Genomic DNA, 26794 nt, shown 5'->3' with positions numbered 1-26794 from the left:
GTCTAAACAGATTAAAAAGTGCACACTAACATCTGAATCATGCAAGAAAACGGAATTCTCTGGACCGATCTACATGAGAGTACATCCCATTCTATTCCCCATGTACCAGAAAATCAGATGCATCATGAAAAAACATCCATAAATATAGTAACTATGTCAAAATAACTGTTATTAATTATAATCCTCATAAAGTGCCACTACAGTATGTGGCTGTGTTACCTCTGTAATTCATTTATCAGTACATATCGATCGCAAAAGGCAAAGCACTTTTCACATTTGTTGAGGGAAGACCAACAGCTGGCCAATCAACCATATTAATTAGGCTGAACCAAAGTTTAGGTCAATACAGAAAACACCAGTTAGAGTTATCCAATATCATCTCAATGAGTGAATTATAATCTTGCAGAGGTTGACTTCCTTTGTCTCTCGTCTCACAATGAGAATGAACCATTGCCTACTCCAGAGAGAATACTAAAAATAACTCAGAAACACAACACAGATAGTACTTCAGATATCAAACAGCAAGGGAAAATAGATTAAAGAGTTGAGCACAGATGCCTGAAGGTTGTATGTGTAAAGCTTATAAATAGCTGGCTTGGCAAACATTTGTCACCTTTAAGTGAATAAAGATTGAGGCTAACTAACACAACAACATGGCAGGGGGTGTTAAGAGTATTTTTTTCCTGTTTTTACTCGATCCATTTCATGTGAAAATAACATTTGATTTAACTTTCTGAAATCTCAATCCCTTGCCACAAACAAAAACATTCAGCAGATGGGAATGATTGTAGGGAAAGATTGGCACTGTCAATTTAAACATGCATCAATCTTCAAATTAAAATTCTGAAGGCTAGCCAGCAATGGGCTTGGTAATTTGCTTCAGCAGTCTACAGCATTGAGGTAGCTGAAGACATCTTGCACCACTGGATTTGGCAAGTAGTCTGTAATGTATTGAGCTAAGGGGCAGACATGGTTTGTATCTACCCTTCAGTTATACTGGACACATCTAGCACAAACATATGCATTTGAATGGGAATGCAATCTTCACAAATCCAAGTGATTTGTTGAATTATTTATTTTCATTTAAATTCTTTGTTTGAATGCAATTTTGATAAATGTATTAATTTAAATTTCAATCTTGGCTAAATATCAGACATTAGAAACATTGGAAAAGGCTTCTAATAGCACAAGCCATCAACCATAATAAGCCATCATTAACATACTAGTTAATTTTAAGCAAATGCAGGATGAGGTTTTGTTTTTGGATCTGGCCCACGACCTGCATTCAGTTCTTTTATAAATACATTCTTGTATCATTTGCAAGTTTTCTAAACGTGGATTCTAAAAGTGGGTTGCAACAGTTAGCATATACCTTAAAGAGCCTTCCAGGACCTCAAATTCAACAGCTTTCCATAACCAAAACACTGAAGAATCAAACATTACCCAATAACTATCAATTATCACAATCTCAGTTATTTTCTTCCCTGCTTCTCTTAATAGCCTGGAATATATTTCATCTCACCCTAAATGATCTCATCACCTCATAGTATATAACAGACATGTAATGTTCAGCATCTAATTTAAAATGACACAGAGAACAGGGCATGAACAACATTCCATGAACCACAACATCAAAAGCCTGTGATTTATCAACACCTCACCTCATCATACAATGTGCCATTGACATCTGCACCATAGATAGGTGGGTTGAACGTGAGATTTTTCCAATACTTGCGCTCCAGGTCATCAAAGTCTGTATACCGAGGGGTGCAGAATCTGAACAAAGATGAAGATGCGTTAAAGGGAACAATTCTACCCAGAAATTTAAATGAACTGAATTTCTCCAGTTAAACAGCAGACTTGTGCTGGCCATATCAGACAAACTTTCTCTGCTCTCATTTTGATATTAAAAAAGCATTGGAAGCAATAAAACCAGATTTGATTCTAGCAACATAGCACATATATTTAAACAGAACTGTGAAATATTTGCCTGCCATGTTTTTCACTCATTTCCCATTTGCAGATTAGAATCATGGAGTCATGCACTGAATTAGGCTCTTCAGCTACCGAGTAACAATTAATCTTATTTATTTTTCATTCTTCCCACATTCTCATCAACTACCCCTAAATTCTACTTCTCACCTATACACTAGGAGCAATTTACTGCTTTTCAGCAGATGCATGTTTCTTCAAGCTTTTTAATAAGGTGTGACTAATATCTCCTCACCTTCCACACCTTGGAAGTTGCAAGATTTTCATTTAGTTGTTAGGAAAATGAATGCATTTTAATTGTCACATTATACCCACGATACGGATTCTAAGCTAAGCTCTTCAAAAACCCAAATACTCACTATTATTATATATTGATTCAAATAGATCAAAGGTTTTCGCTCAGGAAAAAAAAACATTGAACTAATAGTGGTCTTTTAAATAATTATGAATTAATCTGAGAGGGGATGAAGGAGATGATGCTTCATGTATGGCAGCTTAATACCATATGATGCTCTTAATAAATCAGTAAGGAATTCAGTAAAAAAAAATATTAACCTGAAGATGGTAGAATATGTAATTGACTGATGAAAAGCACAGCAAAAATATATATTAATAGAAATACAGTTGTATTGTGAGAAAGTACAGGAGGATTTGTTGACTAAGTTCAGTGGGGGAAGGCTATTTGGTGAATAATACCAGCTCAGATCACTGGGTCAAATGGTTTGTGCTGCAGGCTCTGAGTAATTGCCATCCATGTTGACAGCTTATAATGTTTTAAAATCTCTGTACTTAATAAGATAGTGTCTCCCTGTTCACTGCTGATATTTGAGAGCAATTTTAGTACACATGAGTGCTGGAGGTTGAGGACCACATTCCCAACTAAGCAGCAACATACACATTGTATTGAGTATTAGGATGCAAATATGATTTATGCTGGAGCAAACATTAAAGCTCACTCTAAACCTTTAAAATCACTTTTTTGATTTCTACTTTTGTAGCAGTCCACTTTACTGAAGGGTGATGCAGAGGTCTTCTTACTTGTCGCTATTAGCTATTTTTCGGAATTCACGCACAGTGATTGGCTTCTTCTGAATATTATACTGTGTGAAGAGGCCTGACTGACCCGTTACCACCTGTTGAATAGGGGCTGGAATCACCAGATCATCCATGTTGTCATAGCTGCTACAAGGCTTCCATTCTTTTGGAGGGACAATCTGTGGGGAATATAAATAATTAGCTAAGTAAATTCATAACTCTTAGCTTGAACCTGCATTCGAACCCTTAAAGTTTCATGGTTTTATGTAAAAATCTCTTTATCTATGTCTTGGGTCATTGGCATTGTAATATATTAGCAGATCTCTTGCAGCTTTACGGAAAACGTACATGATGCCGTTGCTAACTTTACCTGCGTGTTTAAGGTCATTATTATACACATTTACATCCAAATAAATGAAGGCATATCTAAACTGCTGAATGATCAGCAAGAGAGCTATGATTTGTATTCCTGAAGTCAATATAAAAATCCAAAACCAATTTCAATAAAGCAAAGAAAAAGACAAATTTCTTACAATAAAGAAAACAAGCATTACCAGCACATGCAACTTTTAACCAACAGTCTGAACACAAGCACACTTACATCATTTTTTTAAATCAAATTTTAGTTATTCCAGGCTCCTTTTCCCAATATTCTCAATGTATATCCCACTGAACTCACAATAGTCAGTTCCGACAATGCATCAAAGACTAAATGCAATTATTTGGATCCTTTGAATTAAAAAATTAGAAATTGCTTCAACTTACTCTGAAGCTTACTGGTTTCATTGTTACATGTGGGATTTGAACATCACAAGGTTCATTAACAGAGACTTGTCACGCGAGCCCCAAAGGCTTAGAATTCAGTCAAGGGAAACTATTAAATGTCAACAACAAAAAAAACGTTACCTGCAATAATCTTCAGAGGGTGGTGAATCTGTGGAATTCATTGCCACCGACAGTCGTGGAGGCTAAGTCCGTGGATATTTTTAAGGCGGAGATTGACAGATTCTTGATTAGCAAGGATGTCAGGGGTTATGGGACAAAGGCAAGAGAATGGGTTGAGAGGAAATATAGATCAGCCACAATTGAATGGTGGAATAGATTTGATGGGCCAAATGACTTAATTATGCCGCTAGAACTTATGGACTTATGAACTCTTCATATTTCTCATCTGGCAAGTTTGAACAACAGCCACTAAGGAAACAATGACCTCTCCAAAAACAGATGTAGTTTGCTGTTATAAAAAGTTGCCTTTTCAAAGTCAAGAAACTAGGGTAATAAATTCTATGCAACCAGAGGCCTCCAATGCATTTGCCAATGTTATCATAGTGATATTTCAGGTAATTCAGCATCTCTAAGCTGCATTAAGCAGGAAGTGGAGGAGGTGAAGAATCATCAGCAACCGTTTAAGATGAGAATCAACCAATCCTTGGATCCAGTGCCTTGTGCAAATTCACGGCTCAAATACAATGTTCCCTTCATTAAAAGCTAATTAACTACTTTTAGGTACATCCAAAAGACACTTATACAAGATCCAAGAACAGATTATGTAAATTATCAATCACATTAGTTATTAATTTACAGGATATGTCACAAGGCAAGCACGGACTTCTCTTTCATAATTCCTTAAGAAGATGTGGGAGACCTTTTTCATGATTCCTTAGAGACTATGTGATCAAGGTACACTTTGGAAGTTTCAGGATTCCCAAGTCAGACTGAGTTGCAACCAGGAAGGGAATTTTAGAATGAACACATCCACTGTATTCTAAAAGTGAGGTGATGCTAATCTTATCTTTGGAGGTGCAGTCTGAGAAACAATACAATACAATACGGTTTATTTGTCACATTGCACAAAAAGTGCAAGTGAAATGGATATGTCAGCAGCGATACAATGATAAAGAGCACCCACAAAAACACAATAAAAATTTAACATAAACATCCACCACAGCATTCATCACTGTGGTGGAAGGCACACAATTTGGCCAGTCCTCCATTTTCCCCCGTGGTCGGGACCTCAACCCTCCGCAGCCGATGCTGCGGGCGTCCAGATAGTAAGGACAAGATACGAGTCCAGGTAAGTCCAGAGTCGGCTCTTCCCCACCGGAGACCGCGGCTTTAAGTTGGTGTAGGCCGCAGGCCGGCGGCCAAAGATTTAAAGTTCCCTCCACGCCGCAGCCAGAAGCACCGCAGACTGCAGGGCCGGCGGTCGAAGCTCCCCTCCAGGGGTGATGTTAAGTCCATACCGTGCCCGCGGTAGAAGACGGCCGCGGGCCGGCGGTGGAAGCTTCTTCTTACCCCGGGTCCCCCCTGAGGGATCCCGGGCTGTAGACGCCGCGCCAGCTGGGGCTGTGCAGACCGCGGCTTCAGGCTGCCAATCACATCATGCAGATCAGATATGACGCATTTTCAGGTGGAGGGATTAAATCTTTAGGGTGGTGGACCAACTTAAATCAAGCAAGATGGTTTATCCTGGGATGCTTTGAGTGTCATGTAGATGCAGTCATGCAGAAGACAGCATTTAATTTACCTTTCTGATGATGAAATGGCTAATGGAAGTCAAGCCAAATATTTGTAACAAAATACCCAATCTCTGATCACTTTGAGCCACAATATTTGTTATTGCTCCAATTAATTTCTTATCTTTCAACAATCAGCAGGCGAGCACCTGCTGAATGGAAAAAAAATTGCATTAAACATCCACAGCCAGAACCAAAAGCCCATGACAAAATATTTGCTTCAAGGCAGGAAATATGAATTTCCCTTTTTAATGACCTACTGTAATGGTTGTTGTATAACTGCATTCTGAGTGAGAAATGCCAACAGCAAATGGATACCATGGACATAATTAATTTTGTATAGTTTTACTTATAAACAGTTATTGCATTGTATCTTGCATTAATGAGGACATGACTTCAGAATTAAGGGACAGAAGTTTAGGGGTAATATGAGGGGGAACTTCTTTACGCAGAGAGTGGTGGCGGTGTGGAATGAGCTTCCAGTGGAAGTGGTGGAGGCAGGTTCATTGGTATCATTTAAAAATAAATTGGATAGGCATATGGATGAGAAGGGAATGGAGGGTTATGGTACGAGTGCAGGCAGGTGGGACTAAGGGGAAAAAAATTTGTTCGGCATGGACTTGTAGGGCCGAGATGGCCTGTTTCCGTGCTGTAATTGTTATATGGTTACATGGTTAATTGACCTCAGGGCGAGGATCAGATTCCAGCGGGACATAAAGGACTGCAACATCCTCTGCCTGACTGAAACATGGCTGACCTCACTGATTCCAGATCAGGTAATCTGCCCAACCGAGTCCTTCACTGTCCACCGTGCTGACAGAACAGAAGAATCTGGGAAATCCAAGGGTGGAGGAGTCTGCTTCATTACCAATAACAACTGGAGCAACCCTGGAAATATCAAGATGCTTTCCCGTTCCTGCTCGCCGGACCTGGAGCACCTGACGATCTCATGCCGCCCATTCTACCTTCCCCGGGAGTTCGGCTCAGTGATCGTCACAGCCGTCTACATTCCACCGCAGGCGGACACCGACATGGCACTATCGGCCCTACACGATGTGCTATGTCGACATCAAAACAAGTACCCGGATGCGGCTATGGTGGTGGCTGGAGATTTTAATAAATCAAATCTCAAGAAGGTCATGCCGAACTTCTACCAACACATCACGTGTGCCACCAGGGGGGAGAGAACTTTGGACCACTGCTACACACCGTTCAGGAAAGGCTACAAGGCCGTTTCACTCCCTCCCCTAGGAAAATCTGACCACGCTGCTATTTTCCTGTTGCCGGAGTATAAACAGAGGATAGTTCGGGAAGCGGTAGAGACGAGGGACGTAAAGCGGTGGTCCGACCAGTCAGAGGCCATGCTGCAAGATGCACTGAGTGATGTCGACTGGAATATGTTCGAAGCAAGTTCCAGTGACGTCAGTGAGTTCGCGGAAGCAGTCACGGACTTCATCGCAACAGTAACCGACAACATCGTCCCCACGGTAAGGGTAAGCACCTTTCCGAACCAAAAACCCTGGGTAGACAGGTCTGTTCGTGTGGCCCTGAATGCCCGCACCGCTGCCTACAACTCGGGCCTGGCATCAGGAAACATGGACGTCTACAAGGCAGAGTCCTACCGACTGCGAAGGGCGGTGAAGGACGCAAAGAGAAGGTACAGGGACAAGATGGAGTTACAGATGGAGCAGCAGGACACCAGAAGCCTGTGGCAGGGGCTACGGATTGTAACCAACTACCGAAGCACCCCTCCCTCATCCGCATGTGCCGGCACCTCCCTAGCTGACGACCTAAACTCCTTTTACGCTCGTTTCGAGAGGGGCAACACCACTCCAGGTCTGCCGACTATCGACAATACCGCCAGTGGGCTGGCTACAGAAGCTGAAGGGAGGAATGTGCACACATTCTCGCTGTCCGAGCACGACGTGAGGAGGGCACTGACACGGGTGAACACGAAAAAAGCTGCAGGCCCCGATGGCATCTCGGGGCGAGTACTCAAGTCCTGTGCTACGCAGCTAGCTCCAGTGCTCACTACATTACTCAACCTCTCCCTGGACAAGTCCGTGGTCCCTGCCTGCTTCAAAAAATCCATCATTGTACCGGTACCAAAAAATGCCTCCCCAGCCTGTCTGAATGACTACCGTCCGGTGGCCCTTACCTCGGTAGTCATGAAATGCTTTGAGAGGCTGGTGAAGAAACACATCTGCGCCTTCCTCCCTCGGAACATGGACCCGTTGCAGTTCGCATACCGTCCGAACAGGTCCACGGACGATGCGGTCTCCCAGGTCTTGCACACCGCTCTCTCCCATCTGGACAGCCAGAAGGGGGGCTACGTGAGGATGCTGTTCATAGACTACAGTTCAGCCTTCAACACGATAGTCCCCACCAGACTGGCCAGGAAGCTAATGGAATTGGGGCTCAACACCTCCCTGTGTGCCTGGGTCCTGGACTTTCTCACCGCCAGGCCCCGGGTAGTCAAGATGGGAGGGAATACATCGGAATCCCTCACACTGAGCACAGGATCGCCCCAGGGTTGCGTCCTCAGCCCCCTATTGTACTCCCTGTACACATATGACTGTGTGGCTAAGTTCAGCTCCAATTCAATAATTAAGTTTGCTGATGACACTGTGGTGGTGGGCCTGATCTCAGACAACGATGAGAAGGCCTACCAGGAGGAGGTGGCTGATCTAGCACTCTGGTGCCAGGATAACAGCCTCCTCTTGAACATCAAAAAAACGAAGGAGCTGATCATGGACTTTAGGAGGGCACATCATCCGAGGACGTACACTCCATTGAGGATAAATGGGGATCCTGTGGATAGGGTGAACTGTTTTAAATATCTGGGAGTCCACATCTCTGAGGATATGACATGGGCATCACACGCCTCAGCACTCATGAGTAAGGCAAGGCAGCGCCTTTACCACCTCAGGCAATTGAGGAAATTCATAGTGTCTCCGAGGATCCTCCAGTGCTTCTACGCAGCGGCGGTGGAAAGCATCTTGTCCGGGAACATTACCATCTGGTTTGGGAATTGCTCTGCCAAGGACAAGAAGGCTCTGCAGAGAGTAGTGCGTTCAGCCGAACGCACTATGGGAACTTCACTCACCCCCCTGCAGGAACTATACAACAGGAGGTGCAACTCCAGAGCAAACAAAATCATGGGAGACCCCTTCCACCCCTGCAACGGACTGTTCCAGCTGCTACGGTCAGGCAAACGCCTCCGTTGCCATGCGGTGAGAACGGAGAGGTTGAGAAGGAGTTTCTTCCCAGAGGCAATTCGGACTGTAAACGCCTATCTCACCAGGGACTAACTCTACAGAACGTTTTTCCTTCCATTATTTATTATGTAAAAGAATATGTGTGTCATGATTGTGTTTATAATTTGTTTGGTTGTTTTGTTGTTTGTCTTTTGCACAAAAGTCCGCGAGCATTGCTACTTTCATTTCACTGCACATCTCGTATGTGTATGTGACTTGACTCGACTAATTCCACCTCTGAGACTACCTCTACCTCTTCATAAAAAAATCCTGCAGATTATCAATCACAAATCTATATGACCATTTTCAAAGCACTATAAGTATTTCTAAAGTCGAGTATAGGAGCAGGGAGCAGGGAGGTTCTATTGCAGTTGTACAGGGTCTCGGTGAGACCACACCTGGAGTATTGCGTACAGTTTTGGTCTCCTAATCTGAGGAAGGACATTCTTGCCATACAGAGAAGGTTCACCAGACTGATTCCTGGGATGTCAGGACTTTCATATGAAGACTGGACAGACTCGGTTTGTACTCGCTAGAATTTAGAAGATTGAGGGGGGGATCTTATAGAAACTTACAAAATTCTTAAGGGGTTGGACAGACTAGATGCAGGAAGATTGTTCCCGATGTTGGGGAAGTTCAGAACAAGGGGTCACAGTTTAAGGATAAGGGGGAAATCTTTTAGGACCGAATGAGGAAAACATTTTTCACACAGAGAGTGGTGAATCTCTGGAATTCTCTGCCACAGAAGGTGGTTGAGGCCAGTTCATTGCCTATATTTAAGAGGGAGTTAGATGTGGCTAAAGGGATCAGGGGGTATGGAGAGAAGGCAGGTACAGGATACTGAGTTGGATGATCAGCCATTATCATATTGAATGGCGGTGCGATTTGAAGGGCCCAATGGCCTACTCCTGCACCTATTTTCTATGTTTCTAAAAACTTCCCTTTTTTAACCTTACACCTATGTTATTGATCTCTCTATTCAGAGAAAAAATACCCATTGACCCTTTCCCACCATCGATTTACTTCTCATTGGTCTTCTTTAGTCCATAAGAAACAACCCCTCTTCATTACTGCTCTTCTCCAAATCTGAAAATCTCAAATCTCTTCCGCACCAAGTGCTATTACATCTTTTGTACATTGTGGGGAGGCCAAGAAAATGGAAAAGTTAAAAAAAATTACTAAAAACATTGCAAGTATTCAAATCAAAAGACAATGAAGATTTGGATATGCTTTTTGCAATTCACTATCCTACCTGGCAGTTCTGAACAGAGGCAGGCTTCAGTACTTGTACTTCACAGTGATTGGCATATTATAATAATAATAATAATGGATGGGATTTATATAGCGCCTTTCTAGATACTCAAGGCGCTTTACATCGCATTATTCATTCACTCCTCAGTCACACTCGGTGGTGGTGAGCTACTTCTGTAGCCACAGCTGCCCTGGGGCAGACTGACGGAAGCGTGGCTGCTAATCTGCGCCTACGGCCCCTCTGACCACCACCAGTCACTCACACACATTCACACGCAGGCAGAGGTGGGTGAAGTGTCTTTCCCAAGGACACAACGACAGTATGCACTCCAAGCGGGATTCGAAGCGGCTACCTTCCGGTTGCCAGCCGAACACTTAGCCCATTGCGCCATCTGTCGTCCCATTATGGCCTTCATAACAAGAGGAGTTGAGTATAGGAGTAAAGAGGTCCTTCTGCAGTTGTCCAGGGCCCTGGTGAGACCATATCTGGAGTATTGTGTGCAGTATTGGTCTCCTAATTTGAGGAGGGACATCCTTGCTATTGAGGCAGTGCAGTGTAGGTTCACGAGGTTAATCCCCGGAATGGCGGGACTGTCATACGAGGAAAGATTGGAAAGAGTGGGCTTGTATTCACTGGGATTTAGAAGGATGAGAGGGGATCCTTTAAAAACGTTTAAAATTATAAAAGGACTGGACAAGCTAGATGCAGGAAAAATGTTCCCAATGATGGGGGAAGTCCAGAACCAGGGGGCCACAGTCTAAGAATAAAGGGGAAGACATTTAAAACTGAGATGGGGGAAAAAACGTTTTCCACCCAGAGAGTTGTGAATTTGTGGAATTCTCTGCCACAACAGGCAGGAGAGGCCAATTCACTGGATGAATTTAAAAGAGAGTTAGATAGAGCTCTAGGGGCTAGCGGAATCATGGGATATGGGAAGAAGGCAGGTACTGGTTATTGATTGTGGATGATCAGCCATGATCACAATGAATGGCAGTGCAGGCTCAAAGGGCCAAATGGTCTCCTCCTGTACCCATTTTCTATGTTTCTATGTTTCTATTGGTGACTCTTTCTTTTACAAGAAGATATGATAATGGTTTATGTCTCAATGGCACAATGATTGCTTAGAATATTGCATTTGCATGTTTGCTTTTTTGTTGGTTATTGGCAAATTAGATTAATAGGCAATAGACAATATGTGCAGGAGTCGGCCATTCGAACCAGCACCGCCATTCAATGTGATCATGGCTGATTATCCGCAATCAGTACCCCGTTCCTACTTTCTGCCCATATCCCCCGACTCTGCTATCTTTAAGAGCCCTATCTAGCTCTCTCTTGAAAGCATCCAGAGAACCGGCCTCCACCGCCGTCTGAGGCAGAGAATTCCACAGACTCACAACTCTCTGTGTGAAAAAGTGTTTCCTCATCTCCGTTCTAAATGGCTTACCCCTTATTCTTAAACTGTGGCCTCTGGTTCTGGTCTCCCCCAATACCAGGAACATGTTTCATTAGATTATAAAGTTCATTAGAATACCAAATTGCATGAAAATAAACTTCTGATACAAGGCAGTGAGTTAATCTGTACTCACTTTTCATAAGATTGCCCCAATTTGATCTAATCCAATCAAGGGAACGTTGAATATTATTTCTTACAATAAGGAATACAACTACAAGCAGGTTACCTTTGCGAGTCCAGCACGATGGGCACCTTGTGATTCTATATATGCGACGTAACGGCTGAAGTTTTTGAATTCTTCCACCGTGGGATAAAACGTCATTATCCGACAGCTGGGATTAGGCATTCCCGATTCAGATGCCATGTCTGCCAACGTCAATCACCTATGATGAAAAGATTTACACTAGTTGATATTATGCAAGTCATGACTCCATGCGATTCAATTATTTAAATGACCAATAAATGATAATGCTGAAAAAGCTTGAAGATGGTTATCATTTCAATAGTCCTACTTTAGTGTCATCAGTTTGGAGAATGGCACCAAGGTACTCCAACTAAAATGTTGATATAGAATTTTTACTTCAACTCAGATATTTAAATGGACAGTGGAACAACGTACGATGTTCAACATTTTCAACACGATTGAAAAGTTAGAAATAAGATTAGAATTAGATTTCAAGGCTGGGCCATTGATACTAAATGCGGCAGCAAATGATGGCAGCCAAACACAATAACGTAGTAAAATTAAAAACACCTCAGAGAAATGTATTTATTACGCCGCCAATTGGGCGGACGTGAGCGACACTGTCAAAACTGGGAATTGAGTCGTGCACAGACACGAACAATAACAATAATAAAAGCTCCTTGCAGCAACGTCGGGACAGACAGGCAAGTTCCGGCTCCCCCGTGGATCCGGGGGACCGGACGCAGCCCTTGTCAACAAAGACTAAACGTGAATTGTATCTGGGTAGAGAATAATCGGGCACACCCCACCCCCTTCTCACTCTACCCTCTTGTCCCTCACCTTCCCCCCATCACCCCTCTCCCTCTCCCGGCCTCTCCCTTTGTCCGCGGCCGGCGGTCGCACGATTTCATTTTCACTTTCGGTCTCGGCATCAGTATCACCCGCCCTCACTCCTCCCTCGATCTGTAGGTTGGTGTTCGGGGGGGAGGGGATGGGTGTTGGGGGGCTGGATGTGTTGGGCGGGGATGGGTGTTGGGGGGGGGGGGAGGCGGTGGGTGGGTGCCGGGGGGGGTGGATGTTGGGCGGGGGGGAGAGGGATGGGTGTTGGGGGGCTGGATGTGTTGGGCGGGGATGGGTGTTGGGGGGGGGGGGGAGGCGGGGGTGGGTGCCGGGGGGGCTGGATGTTGGGCGGGGGGAGGGCCCCCCTGGATGTTGGGTGGGGGGGGGGGGGGAGAGCGGCAACGGTCGCGACCGCCCCCCCTATGTAGTGACAGCCGGGCCGGAGCCGCCCTCCAGCCCCGGGGGGGGCTCTTTAAACCTCATTGTGGCGGCGGGGGGGGGGGCCCTCTCAGGGAGGGTGGGAGGGAGGAAGGAAGGAAAAATGGCCCCGTCCCGCGACTCTCCTATTGTTGGACGCTGTCACCTCGCACGGTCACTCGAGCAGTGGGTCGCCGTCTCAGTCACATCCAAGGCCTCGGCCTTTCTCCGGCGGACAGCGAGCGGCCCTTTCAGCGATTGTTTTCCGCCTCCTCCGCCGCCGATGGCAGCTCGCGTCAACCTCCCCTCCCCCCCTGACCCCGCCCACTCCACTGATCCCGCCCCTTCTCCCGCGCCCATTGGACCAGCCGCCGACACTCGCGTCGCAACGCGCTGACGTCCGGGCGGCGCCGCCATCCCGTTGGCCAACCCACCTGTCACTCAGACCATTGTTCAACGAGTGATGAAGCTTCGAGTCGCGACGACCGGAAATTGGATTATTAATATTCCGATCAAATAGAACAGATCGAGTTTTGAGGTAAATGCTCCCCCCCCAACAAAAAAAAATACCCCTGAAGCGCGATCAAAACAATCTTACGTCGAATGTAGCGCGCTACGGCGGCGCTTTCGCGTCTTATTTCTCCTTTCAAAACCCCGACCAATCGTTTTCGCAAATAAACCGGCCAATCGGCACACGCTCTCCGATCGGCAGCCAATCAGCGCGCCCGTTTCCACAGCCCGCCAATCAGCTTTGCTAACCCAGCAACTTCCGGACGAATCAGCGTTGCCAACCGGCAAGGCCCGGACCAATCACCGCCTCCCTCCCTGCCCACCAACCCAATGAATCTCCACGGTCAACACGGAACGTCATTGAGAGTCGGGGAGATTCCTGTTCCCAGGGCCGCAGTCAATAGACTAGATTCTCATATTCAGTTGTTGATACTTTATGTACGAACAATCAGTGAGGGAGAAAAAAAGGACACTAAGTGCTGGAGTAACTCAGCGGGTCAGGCAGCATCTATGGAGAACAGGATGCTGCTGCACCCGCTGAGTTTCTCCAGCATTTTTGTGTACCTTCGATTTACCAGCATCTGCAGTTCCTTCTTAAACTCTATGAAGAACAGGATAGGTGACATTCTTCAGTCACGGGATTCTTTCTTCCGTCTGAAGAAGGGTCCCCAGCTGAAATGCCAACTATCCATCTTCTCCACAGATGCTACCTGGCCCGCTGAGTTACTCCAGCACCATGCGTCTTTCTTTGGTATCACTATCAACCAGCATCTGTAGTTCCTTATTACTACCCATTCCACTCGTGTGGTCTGAAGAAGGGTCTCGGTCCGAAACGTCAACTATCGGATGCTGTTAGGGATGGGATGCTGCCTGACCGACTGAGTTACTCCAGCACTTTGTGTCCTTTTTGTATATGAGCAATATTAATCAGCATCTGCAGATATTCGACAAAAAAAGGACGTAAAATGCTGGAGTAAACAGCAGGTCAGACCGCATCTCTGGAGAATATGGATAAGTGACGGTTCGGATAGAAAATCTTCTTCAGACAGTTATTTGGTTCATTTAAACAAAATGTGTTGAGTGCTGTACACAGCCAACAATGGCCTATTGTGTGTATATGATTATCGTTGCCTTTTGGATATCCTCCATTCATTTCTCCGGTATCGTCTATATCTCTCGGACCCCTTTCTCCTGACTCTCAGCCTGAAGAAGGGTCTCGACCCGAAACGTAACCTATTCATTTTCTCCAGAGATGCTGCTTGACCCGCTGTCACTCCAGCCTTTCGTGTCTGTCTTTGTTTCTATTAATCCAGTGAGAATGTTTCTAAATTAACAATTGTTAGTCATATTAATCTGACATGAAATTCCATCACGTTTTGCGTTCCTTTTTGCATTAGACATAAATGGGGAATTCAAAGATAGACACAAAAAGCTGGAGTAACTCAGCGGGTCGGTCAACATCTCTGGAAAAAAATCCCTTCTTCAGACCCTTCCTACACAATGGGGAAATCAATCTATGTTGAAATTCGGGAACCAAATAGTCCGTGAACCTTATGACGCCCCGAAGCCAGGTGGCCGTGAACGGTGAAGGGTCTCTACCCGAAGTTACTTCTGAAGGGACACAAAAAAGCTGGAGAAACTCAGCGGGTGCAGCAGCATCTATGGAGCGAAGGAAATAGGCAACGTTTCGGGCCGAAACGGTCTCGATCCGAAATGTCACCCATTCCTTTTCTCCAGAGATGCAGCCTGGCCCGCTGAGTTAGTCCAGCATTTTGTATCTGTCTTCGGTGTAAACCAGCATCTGCAGTTCCTTCCTGCAATAGACACAAAAAGCTGGAGTAACTCAGTGGGACTTGCAGCATCTCTGGAGAGAAGGAATGGGTGACGTTTCTGCAACTTACTCTTGTTGTCAAACAATCACCATCCTCAACGCCGAACCACCAATGGGAAGCGCACCTGTCCGCAACCAATCAGCCAATCCACGGCGGTGTATGGCAGCCCCAATCAGCCTTCCCCCCTCGCGTTCATCCAATGGGCGTGTGGGCCGCCGCTTCCATTGGCAGCGTGCCGGTCTGCACATCGGCGGCTGCGGGCGGAGCTCCTGGGGAAGACGCGGCGCGGGTGGGACGGAGCGGAGTGCTGCAGTTGCAGCTGCAGCAATGGGCTGTCTGCAGCCGACCTGTCCTATTTTCACCATCGCCCCTCAGTTTACGAAGCACTGTAACAAAATACCTCAACTCCAACAGTTTCCCATACGCATTTACGGGTTTGCTGTGCCCTTAGATCACATTCTTCTCATTTATTATGGTGTTTACAGAGTACTATTAATCTGACATGAAATTCCATCACATTTTGCGTTCCGTTTTGCATTAGACATTAATGGGGAAATCAAAGAGAGACGCAAAATGCTGGAGTAACTCAGCGGTTCAGGTAGCATCTCTGGAGCGAAGGAATGGGCGACGCTTCGGGTCCGGAGGCTGACGAAGGTCTCGACCCGAAGCATCACCCATTCCTTCTCTCCAGCCTGTCCCGCTGGGTTACTCTAGCTTTTTGTGTCTCTCTTCGGTGTAAAGCAGCATCTGCAGTTCCTCCGTGCACAGTATGTTTACATATCCTGTTGCGCTGCTGCAAGTAAGAATTTTATTGTTCCGTTTCTGGACATGACAACAAAGCACTTGACTAGGGGGTGTGCACGTAAAGTCACTGGGTCAGATGGCTTGACGCACGGAGCCGCTCAATCCATCTGGAGGACATCCGTATCTTCTGGTATATGTTATTAATGCAAGAAACGCCTACTTTCCTACCTGTTAAAAACCTCCAAAATGTTCAATTTTTGCGCTGTAAAAAATTGTGGAAGTCGGGGTAAGCGTGAGAGACATGTATCCAACTTCAAAATTCCAAAAGTGAAGCAAAAGTGAAGGTAAAGAGAAGCGAGAGCTGAAGGGACAACAGCAGCTAAAGTGCTTGGCGAACATTGGCCGTGCAGATATCGGAATTGAAAATATTGTGAATTATCGCGTTTGCTCACTGCATTTCATCAACAGTAAGGCATTATTTGTGGTTTTTCTTGATTCCTTTGGTATCTAAAAAGTCTCAGAAGTGATAAATCTGGCTGTAAATTTTGCTTCAGAGGCGTTTTCTTTTTGTATGTAAAAATCCACTTGAGAACCATGGGCGATTTAAAAAATTTACAGCCAGATTTATCACTTCTGAAACTTTTTAGATGCCAAAGGAATCAAGAAAAAACACAAATAATGCCTTAGTTGATGAAATGCAGCGAGCAAACGGCCAATGATCGCCAAGCACTGAAGGCTGTTGTTGTCCCTTCAGCTCTCGCTTCTACCTACCGTAATTTCTCCTCACTTTTGGAATTCTGAAGTAGGCTAAATGTCTCTCACGCTTATCCCGATTTCCATAATTAGTTACAGCGTAAAAATTGACAATTTTGGCGGATTTTAACGTGCTCGCTACGTTGGAAACAATGGTGAGTACTTACCTGCAGTTCATCGCGTGTACTCCACTTGGCGTAGCGTAGCAACAGTACGGGTCATGATCTGACTGCCGTGAAACCTCCCTATTGACTGACCCTTGACATCTGCACTCCTATTTTGGTTACATAATTATTACCCTTAACATTAATTATTCCTATGTAATTATTCTATCAGTAGCTCTGTTTTCATCTGTTAAAACATCTAGCTTAGAAATTTGCGCTTTAGTTCTCTCTCTTCCTGTAACCGTTATAAATATCTCCCCAGTTTTCCCTCATGTCTCTTGGTATCAAATTACACTTGTAATTGCTCCTATTACATGTACTGGAATGTTATGTTACTTTAGTGGCGCTATGTAAAGTGTGAGTAGACTTCAATTTCAGGTCTTTCTCGAGTGCGGGCATGAAAGCTGATGAAAACTCATTTCGAGTCAGGATAGCTTGTGTAAAAAAAAAGATAAACAAGACTCGAGGAGGAAGTGGAATTATTAAATGAGTTAAGGTAAAGTGCTGGAGTAACTCAGCGGATCAGGCAGCATGTCCAGAGAACATGGAAGCGTCCCGATTTAAGGTCGGGTCCCTTCTTCAGACTCTACATCCGCATCTGCAATAGGGAGGTTGCACGGCAGTCGCGGTCACGACCCGTGACCCGTACTGTTGCAATGCAACGCCTTCTGGAGTACACGCGGTGAACGTCAGGTCCGCACTTACCAAAGATGCTATAGTAACTTTGGCACTTACTATGGCTGCCAGTACACTGGACCCTTCTTCTGTTCCAGCATCCGGACTCCTCGCTGACTGGTTCTACACTCGCGGACCCCGGGCCATCTGTCCCCGCGGCCGGGGGAGGGGGGGAAGGTGCCGATGCAGCGCGGTCAGTGACTGGGTGGGCGGAGGGACCAGTCTGTCCCCAACTCTGCTGCAGCTGACGGGGACATTGCCGGGTTTTCGTCGACCCACAGGCCATGACAGTGCGGCCCACGGGGGGAGACGGGCGGAGGGCAGCTGTGGCCAGACAGCGCTGACCTCGGGGGGGGGGGGAGGGGGGAGTGGGGGCTGTCCCGGGATGATGCGCTCCTTCGGCCGCTGACACCTTGGTGCTCTGGTTCAGAGCAAAGATACTAGAGCATTTGGTTCAGAGTGCACAGTCCCCCATCACAATTATTTACAGCGCAAAAATTGACCATTTCGTCGTTTTGTAACAGGTAAGAAAGTACGCGTTTCGTGTGTTCACAGTGTATGCCAGAGGCTGACATGTCCTCCAGAAGGATTGAGCTGCTCCGTGCGTCACGCCCTTTGACCCGATTACCTTATGTGCAACCTATTCCTTTTTGTCTCCAAAATATTAAAGGAGATTGTTTGGAAACATTAAGTACAGAAACAATATGTACGTTTTATTTTGCCACTCGAGAGTTTCTCAGTCCTAAGCAATTAATCAGACATCTGAAAGTGAACATTGTAACAGTGGGCACATGAACAATTTGCGTGTCCAAATACCATTAACTAACATGACAGACGTTAGTTTCCTCGTACAAATGGTTGGTAAAAGAACGTGCTGTCTGACAAAGCTGTGCATTTTCTGAGTGATGTGCGGTGAGACATCATGTTTGGAAATGTCACCGCTGTGGGGTCTTTTGGAACCAATTAGTTCATCCCCCCCCCCGGCAAGTGTGTAGTTGGCAACATATTGACTGGTCCGGCAACTGGAATGTCTCGGAACACTGCCCAGTCCATCACGGGTACCGACCTCCCCACCATTGAAGGGATCTCTAGGAGGCGTTGCCTCATAAAGGCAGCCAGCATCATAATGCATATTACCAATATAATTATTCCTACATTATTTGCTGTAAGGACCATTCATTCTTACATTCACCTGTTGGCAACTCTCACCAACTTCTACAGATGCACCGTAGAGGGCATTTTATCAGGATGCATCACAGCTTGGTTTGGGAACAGCTCCATCCAAGACCGCAAGAAATTGCAGGAAATTGTGGATGCAGCCCAGATCATCACACAAACCAACCTCCCATCCATTGACTCCCTATACCTCACACTGCTTTAGCAAGGAGAGCAGCATTATCAAGGACGAATCGCACTCTGTGCACTCCCTCTTCTCCCCTCCCATAAGGCAAAAGGTATAGAAGTGTGAAAACACACCTCATCAGATTCAGGGACAATTTCTTCCCAGCTGTTATCAGGCAACTGAATCATCCAAACACAACTAGAGAGCAGTCCTGAACTACTATCTAGCTTATTGGTGACCCTCGGACTATCTATGATCGGACTTTACTGGCTTTACCTATATTGTAAGTGGCTCGAATGAAATCATGTATTATCTTTCCGCTAACTGGTTAGCATGCAAAAGCTTTTCACTGTACCTCAGTACACGTGACAATAAATTAAACTGTACTAAACTGTAACTGTACTGAAATTTTACCTCCTCCCTTCCCACCAGCCAGGGACCCAGTTCTTCCAGGTGGAGTAGTGATTCACGTACATTTTCCAGTTTAGAGTTGTGATCATCTCTACTTTGGAGAAATGCAAAGTAAGCGATGATTTAGTACAGCACCGCCATTCAGTCAGCAAGAATGGTCCTGACCTTCCAGTCGCTTGTCATTCTAATTCTCCACCCTTGTCCAATTCTCTCCTCTCTCATCATTTTTTCTTTGGATACCCCAGGGACCTCACACTGAATTTAACAATTTCAGGTAACCAATCTAATTCACTATGAACGTGCCTCTTGTGGCAAAGAATTCCAGATTTACCATCCTCTGACTAAATAAATTTTTCATCTCCTTCCTAAAAGAAGTTCTTTAATTCAAAGGCTATGACCTCTAGTCCAAGACTGTCCCACTAGTGGAAACATCTTCTCCACATCCATTCTATCCAAGTCTTTCACTATTCTGTATGTTTCAATGAGGTTCCCCCTCATTCTTCCAAACTCCAGCAAATACAGGCCCAGTGCCGAGAAACGCTCTTCATAGGTTACCCTACTCATTTGTGGGGTCATTCTGGTAAACCTCCTCTGGACCCTCTCCAGAGCCAGCACATCCTCCCTCCAGGGCTGCCAACATTGGGTGAGTTAGGAGTGAGAAATTGCGAGAGACCAAGCCTGAGGGAGCGTAGTGACCGATGGGGGTGGGGGGGGGGGGGAGAGGGTGTGGGAGGGGAGGGGGTGTGGGAGGAGGGTGTCGTGTCCCCCCCCCCCCTCTCAATGATACAGAACTTTTGTATTTTTCAGCTTGGAAGTGTGCAATGTGGTGCATACTGTAGCAGGTCTTTTAACTTACACTTGAATGCAATATTTATGCTTTAAATTGGATTAGCTATTGGTTAGGCTAAATTACATTCCATAGCAGAGCCAGGCTCTGATCAAAAGGTGCAGCACATGAATGATCTTAGTATATTCATGTATGGAAATCAGATTATAATCAAGCACATGGCCCATGTTGACCAACCTGGGTCTCACTGCACACCTGGTACTACTCCTCACCCTAACTCCAGTTGCATACCTTCTCTCATTCCTGACCCTGAGTCCAGCCTTACACCTGGCTCCCTATTCTACCCTGGTCAAAGCTGCTTACCTGCTTTGGTTCGCAGTGCTGAACACTCCCGTTGTCCCAATTTTGACTGCACACCGAGTACTATTCCAGACCTTGACTCTGGATGCACACTTGGCCTTGCTCCTCGGCACTGACAAGATATCTGGCCCACACATAAAGCCCAATATCTGACCCCCCTGGACTTAACCTATTACGTTCAAGTCCACAGGTGCTTATCTAATGCGGTAATCTTTTATGGGGCACTTCACGGACTAAAATTTGTATAACAAAATTTGCTACATCAATTGGCTTCCTTGTTATCTAACATGCTAGTTACTTTGTCAAAGAAGTCATCAATTGGTTGAACACAATTTCTCATACATAAAATTATACTCAGTCAGCTGTCTAAGTATTCTGTTACCATTTCCTTCATTTTCCTAACAAACTGTCCTGAAATCATTTTCACCTTCAATATTTTCAGTAATTTGCTGTCTTCCTCGCAGCTGGGACTTTTCCCAAATGCAAAGTCCAATAACTATATAATTAATCAATAATATTCTATTTAATGTAATCTTGAGAGTACATAATATTTTCTGTGGTATTCATAACACAACAATGATAATTTTGATTGCACCTACCAACATGCATACATTATTATTTTACAGTTAATATGTACCAAGGGCAAATTTTTGTTCCAATGCTCCCCATTCCCAATTACTTTTACATTGAAGTGATTGAAATCCAAGTGAACTTTAAATGACATCAGAAAAATAAAACCTCCGGAATGGATGATATTACGTGGTTGGTTGGAGTCAGTATCAGCACAATTACTATATTAAACTTTGAATCTTCAGATGTCCTGGTTCAAGCTAAAACTAAAGACAAATAATAACCTCCTCACACATTCCCCTACAAGTATCTCTGTCACTCCTTTAAAATATGCACCTTCTTTCAACAAGCTATTAAACATCGCATCTAAATCAGTTTCCATCTGATTACACTCATTGAGGATGTTCATCTACGTTTTCAATTTATAAAACAACGAGATTGGGGACATTTCTATTCAACCTGTCAAAGGAATTTCGAGGGGTGGGGGTTTAGTGCATAGTCGAAGAATGATTTAAATGTTTTTTGTTTGAGGTATTTTAAAGAGGTAACTATTTAAGGGGTAACTTTTTCCACACAAAGGGTGGTGGGTGTATGGAAAAAGCTGGCAGTGGAGGCAGTTGAGGCAGGGACTATCCAAACATTTAAGAAACAGTTAGACTGATACATGGATAGGACAGGTTTGGAGGGATATGGACCAAAAGCAGGTAGTGTAGCTGGGACATGTTGGCATGTGTGGGCAAGTTGCGCTGAAGGGCCTGTTTTCACACTGTATCACTCTATGACATTTTACCTCCACCATTCATGAATGCTTCAAAATCAAGTGGTCGAGTTTTATTGCCATATACTCAAGCATAGAAAATAGGTACAGGAATAGGCCATTCGGCCCTTTGAGCCAACACTGCCATTCAATATGATCATGGCTGTTCATCTAAAATCAGTACCTTTCCTGTTAATTTTTCTTTTGCTAGCCCCAAGAGATAAATGTAACTCCCTCTTGAAAACATCCAGTGAATTGGTCTCCACTGCCTTCTGTGGCAGAGTATTCCACAGATTCACAACTCTCTGCGTGAAGAAAATTTGTCCTCATCTCAGTCCTAACTTGCCCACCCTTTATTCTTAAACTGACCTGTTTCTGAAACCCCCCAACATCGGGAACATTTATCCTGCAGTTACTAGAAGTGAAAATCTAGCAGGCGAGCAAGATGCTTTCTCCAACCACCCCCTTTTGAAGGCCACTATTTTCCACCGTTTCTACCCAGTGCTTGGCACTTACTTCCAGCAGCCGCTGGTTATCCTCCAGGATGCACCGAGCCGCAGCCTGATCCATGCCGGTCACCTGGGCGAATTCGGCACAGACTCTCACGGCAGCGGTGCAACGCTTCTGATGCCTCCGACGGCCCGGGAATCTTGCACTGAGGCTGCTCTATGGCCGTAGCTGCAGCCAGCGACTCGCCAGCCCAGAAAAAACTCGCCAGTCCAGCAAACGCTCACCAGCCCCGGCTCCCCGACCGCATCTGTCCCTGCCGCTGCTTCTGCTTCTATCCATTTCTTATAGAAACTTACAAAATTTTTTAAGGGGTTGGACAGGCTAGATGCAGGAAGATTGTTCCCAATGTTGGGGAAGTCCAGAACAAGGGATCATAGTTTAAGGATAAGGGGGAAATCTTTTAGGACTGAGATGAGGAAAACTTTTTTCACACAGAGAGTGGTGAATCTCTGGAATTCTCTGCCACGAAGGTAGTTGAGGCCAGTTCATTGGCTATATTTAAGAGGGAGTTAGATGTGGCCCTTGTGGCTAAAGGGATCAGGGGGTATGGAGAGAAGGCAGGAACAGGATACTGAGTTGGATGATCAGCCATGATCATATTGAATGGCGGTGCAGGCTCGAAGGGCCGAATGGCCTACTCCTGCACCTATTTTCTATGTTTCTATCTCTCAGCCCCGGCTCTCCAACACCCGCGGCCCATGCAGTTGATATGAGTTTTGAAATTTTTGTTGATCATAGAATTTCTCACGAGAGCGTGAGAAATTTGTGATCAGCGTGAAAATTTGGCGAAATGCGTGATTCTCACGCTTAATGCGTGAGAGTTGGCAGCCCTGTTCCTCAGATATGATGCCCATAGTTGCTCACAATATTCCAAATGCGCCCTTATCAGCGTCTTATAGAGCCTCAGCATTACATCGTTGTTTTTGTATACAAGCCCTCTTGAAATAAATGCCAGCATTGAGTTTGCTTTATTTACTACCGATTCGACTTGCAAATTAATTTTTTGGGAATCCTGCACCAGCACTCCCAAGTCCCTTTACACTTCCAATTCCTGGATTCTCTCCCCATTTTGAAAATAGTCTACACCTTTATTCCTACTAGCAAAATGCATGACTCCATACTTTGTTAACTACAGGTATATTCCACCTGCCATTTCTCTGCACACTCTCCCAACCTGTCCAAGTCCTTCTGCAGAGTCCCTGCTTCCTCTACACAACCTGCCCTTCCACCTATTTTTGTATCATCCGTAAACTTGGCCACAAAGCTTTCAATCCTCTCATCCAAATCAATAATATACAAAGTGAAGGGTAGCGGCCCCAGTACCGACCCCTGTGCAACTCCGCTATTCACCAACCAACCAGAAGAAGTCCCCTTTATTGCCACTCTTTGTCTTCTGCCATCCAGCCAACCTGCTATCCATGCTAATATCTGCCCTTTGATACTGTGGGCTCTCATCTTCCTTAGTAGCCTCACGTGTGGCACCTTATCAAAGGCTTTCGTAAAATCTGGCTCTCCTTTGATTGTCCTGGTTCTCGCATTGATTTTCCCCTTTGCAGCTAAACATGCTTGTTTGCTCATTTTTCCCATTTTGATGAAAAGGCTTTAAAATGTTGATACTGTTTCTCTCCCTAGGTTTCTTCTTGATTTGCTGAACACTTACAGAATTCTGAGTCTTTGTTTCAGACGGATAGCATCTGCAGTTCTTTTCTCCATTTAGCCATTTATTCATTTGCAGAAGACAGCTGCATTGGAAACAGAGCTGAACACCACTCTGCTACTTCATCCCAGGAGCTCAGAGGTCCCCACCTTGATATCACCAGCCTGAGTGAGACTCTAGGAACAGCTGAACAAGAATGAGCAAGTCTGGACTCTCATCAATGAACATCCCATCAATCTCTCAGTGACTTTTACTGGAACCAACGTGTTATGCACTTTAGTGCTTAAACCACAGCCCTGGAACTTACAGATGAGGTCATGAAGGCCATCCGATCCAATCTTGAAACATCCCGAATCCATAACCCAGAGAAATGCACACTGCTGCTGCTTGATGACTTTATTGTCAAGTGGGAAAGTTTGCTGCCGTCTGAAAAGGTGTTTTTGGCAAAGCGTGTGGGTTAGAGTTAATACCAATCCCAACAGAATGAATCTCTTGACAAATGTTTGCAACATAGTCTCGTCAAAGTGATGAGCACAAGATCTGATGACTTCAGTCACAAGTGACACAATCACTAGTAACGCAACAAAAAGTCAACAGAATACCAAGCAAGTATTTTGCCTGGAATCAATCAAATTAAGTTTTACACCTGTCATCTGTAGGATATTAAAATGAGACATTATAAATGAAATTAATGTTATGCTGCCTTGATAAGCACATCACTGGATGGATTTAATTAGTTAGTCACTTTCTAAATTCCATGGATAAACCTATTCTGACCCAGTACACACACCAATCAGATTATGTGGATAGACACAAAAAGCTGAAGTAACTCAGCTGGACAGGCAGCATCTCTGGAGAGAAGGAATGGGTCATGTTTCAGGTCGAGACCCTTCTTCAGACTGGTTAGGGATAAGGGAAACGAGAGATATAGACGATGATGTACAGAGATAAAGAACAACGAATGACAGATATGCAAAAAAAACCAATGATAAAGGAAACAGGCTATTGTTAGCTGTTTGTTGGGTGAAAACCAGAAGCTAGTGTGAGTTGGGTGGGGGAGGGATAGAGAGAGAGGGAATGCCAGCACCACCTGAAGTTAGAAAAAAATCATTTTTCGTACCACCGGGCTGTAAGCTGCCCAAGCGAAATATGAGATGCTGTTCCTCCAATTTAGCCGTATTCTGGCAATGGAGGAGACCTAGGACAGAAAGGTCTGTGTGGGAATGGGAAGGAGAATTAAAGCGTTTTGCAACTGGGAGATCAGGTAGGTTCATGCAGACTGAGCGAAGGTGTTCCGCAAAACGATCGCCCAGTCTGCGTTTGTTCTTGCCGATGTATAAGAGTTCACATTTTGAACAACGGATACAGTAGATGAGGTTGGAGGAGGTGCAAGTGAACCTCTGCCTAACCTGTATGGATTGTCGTGGTCCCTGGACAGTCGAGGGAGGAGGTATAGGGACAGGTTCTGCGGTTGGAGGGGAAGGTACCTGGGGAGGGGGTGGTTTAGGTGTGAAGGGATGAGTGATTATGTAATTCTGAGCAAGAGAAAGCCATGGATGTCTGCATTTTCTGCTCCACGACAGGAATGATGACCACTGCCTACACCATGCTGTTATCTCCATTGCTCTAGGTCCAAACAAAGGCAGCAACAGCAATATCAGTGTGGAAATCTGAAGGACCATGCTCAGATACACCACACAGCACTCCCTGTAGAGTCTGCACACAATTTTGGGCGAAGGTATTCATCAATATCTCCAATCTCGCAGAGCCATAGTGGGAGCAAGTTATTTTCTCTTGGACAGCATCCCATGATAAATTCCCAAGGCCCCACCCTCCCCCACACTACAGACCCTCCCTTCAAGCAACTGCCAAATAAGTACTATGTAACAATTTCTCACTATGTAAGATAAAGTAGCCAACATGGAAAGAGCTGGAGGAAATCTAGACAATTCCCAGTTAACCTGATGATTTTTCAGCCAATGCAGTTGAGTGATTATGTCTTTTTTATTAATAAAGGGGGTTTCAACACCATTAGCCCTGATTTGCTAATGCTTGTTTAACGGGTCTGTAAGCTGGTGGCATTTTCTTGAGTCTTGGGCCAAAACAATAAAAAGATAACATGGATTGGTTGATAAGTAAAACATACTTTCAAAGCATTAAATATTTTGTGATTCTTCATTGTAATAGTTCCTTGTTCAAAGACTGAAGCGGTTGTCTAAATTCAACGGAAGAGTGGCATGAATATCAGGTTGTTTGTAATTGCAAGGTCCTGTGGAGTTACAGATCACCAGCAGATTGGTTTACACACAATCACTAGTGACACAATAAAAGGTCAACTGGACACCAAGCAAGTGTTTTGCCTGGAATCAAATTAATTTTTACACCTGTCATATGCAAGATATTAAAATAATAGACATTATAAATGAAAGTAATGCTATGCTGCCTTGATAAACACATTACTGCATGGATTTAATTAGTCACGGTTTCTAAAATCTCTGGATGAACTTACTCCAATGGCATAATTTAATGTTTAATTACCTTTTGAATGAAACAGACACATACTCTTCAGATTTCATTCTGTCCATCCATGGTTTGTGAAGTTGTATTATTTCGGTTTTAAGTTTGACTGCCTAAGTTATGCGTGAGGCTGAGGAAGAAAATTAACACACGAATATCATCTGTGAATCTATGAATGCTGATGGACAAAAATAAATTTGTCTTGGCTGTTCGAGAAACTGGCCTAGATTTTCTTGAGGTGATTACTTGCAGTTTGCAT

General features: G+C 44.7%; 1 protein-coding gene and 1 long non-coding RNA gene across 4 annotated transcripts in view; one reads left to right on the top strand and one right to left on the bottom strand.

The window, feature by feature from the left end:
- LOC129700811 (lysine-specific demethylase 4A-like) overlaps positions 1 to 13619 on the bottom strand; it is a 77388-nt gene extending 63769 nt beyond the window's left edge. Inside the window, exons 1-4 of one of the 3 annotated variants that reach the window (XM_055641532.1) lie at positions 13545 to 13619; positions 11732 to 11888; positions 3031 to 3206; positions 1662 to 1776 (exon numbers count right to left, since the gene is read on the bottom strand). In XM_055641532.1, coding sequence (XP_055497507.1) covers positions 1662 to 1776; positions 3031 to 3206; positions 11732 to 11869 — 429 coding nt within the window. In that variant the 5' untranslated portion in view covers positions 11870 to 11888; positions 13545 to 13619. The other 2 variants (XM_055641531.1, XM_055641530.1) reach the window with 2 other exon arrangements.
- Positions 13379 to 26363, top strand: LOC129700814 (uncharacterized). Its single transcript, XR_008724107.1, has 2 exons — positions 13379 to 13484; positions 23994 to 26363. It is a non-coding gene; the product is annotated as an uncharacterized LOC129700814 (long non-coding RNA).
- The last annotated feature ends 431 nt before the right edge of the window (positions 26364 to 26794 follow it).

The sequence above is a fragment of the Leucoraja erinacea genome, chromosome 10 (assembly GCF_028641065.1).
Source record: "Leucoraja erinacea ecotype New England chromosome 10, Leri_hhj_1, whole genome shotgun sequence".
NCBI classification, from domain to species: domain Eukaryota; kingdom Metazoa; phylum Chordata; class Chondrichthyes; order Rajiformes; family Rajidae; genus Leucoraja; species Leucoraja erinaceus.
The sequence above is the reverse complement of the archived record's forward strand: the minus strand, read 5'-3'. Positions and strand labels throughout refer to the sequence as shown.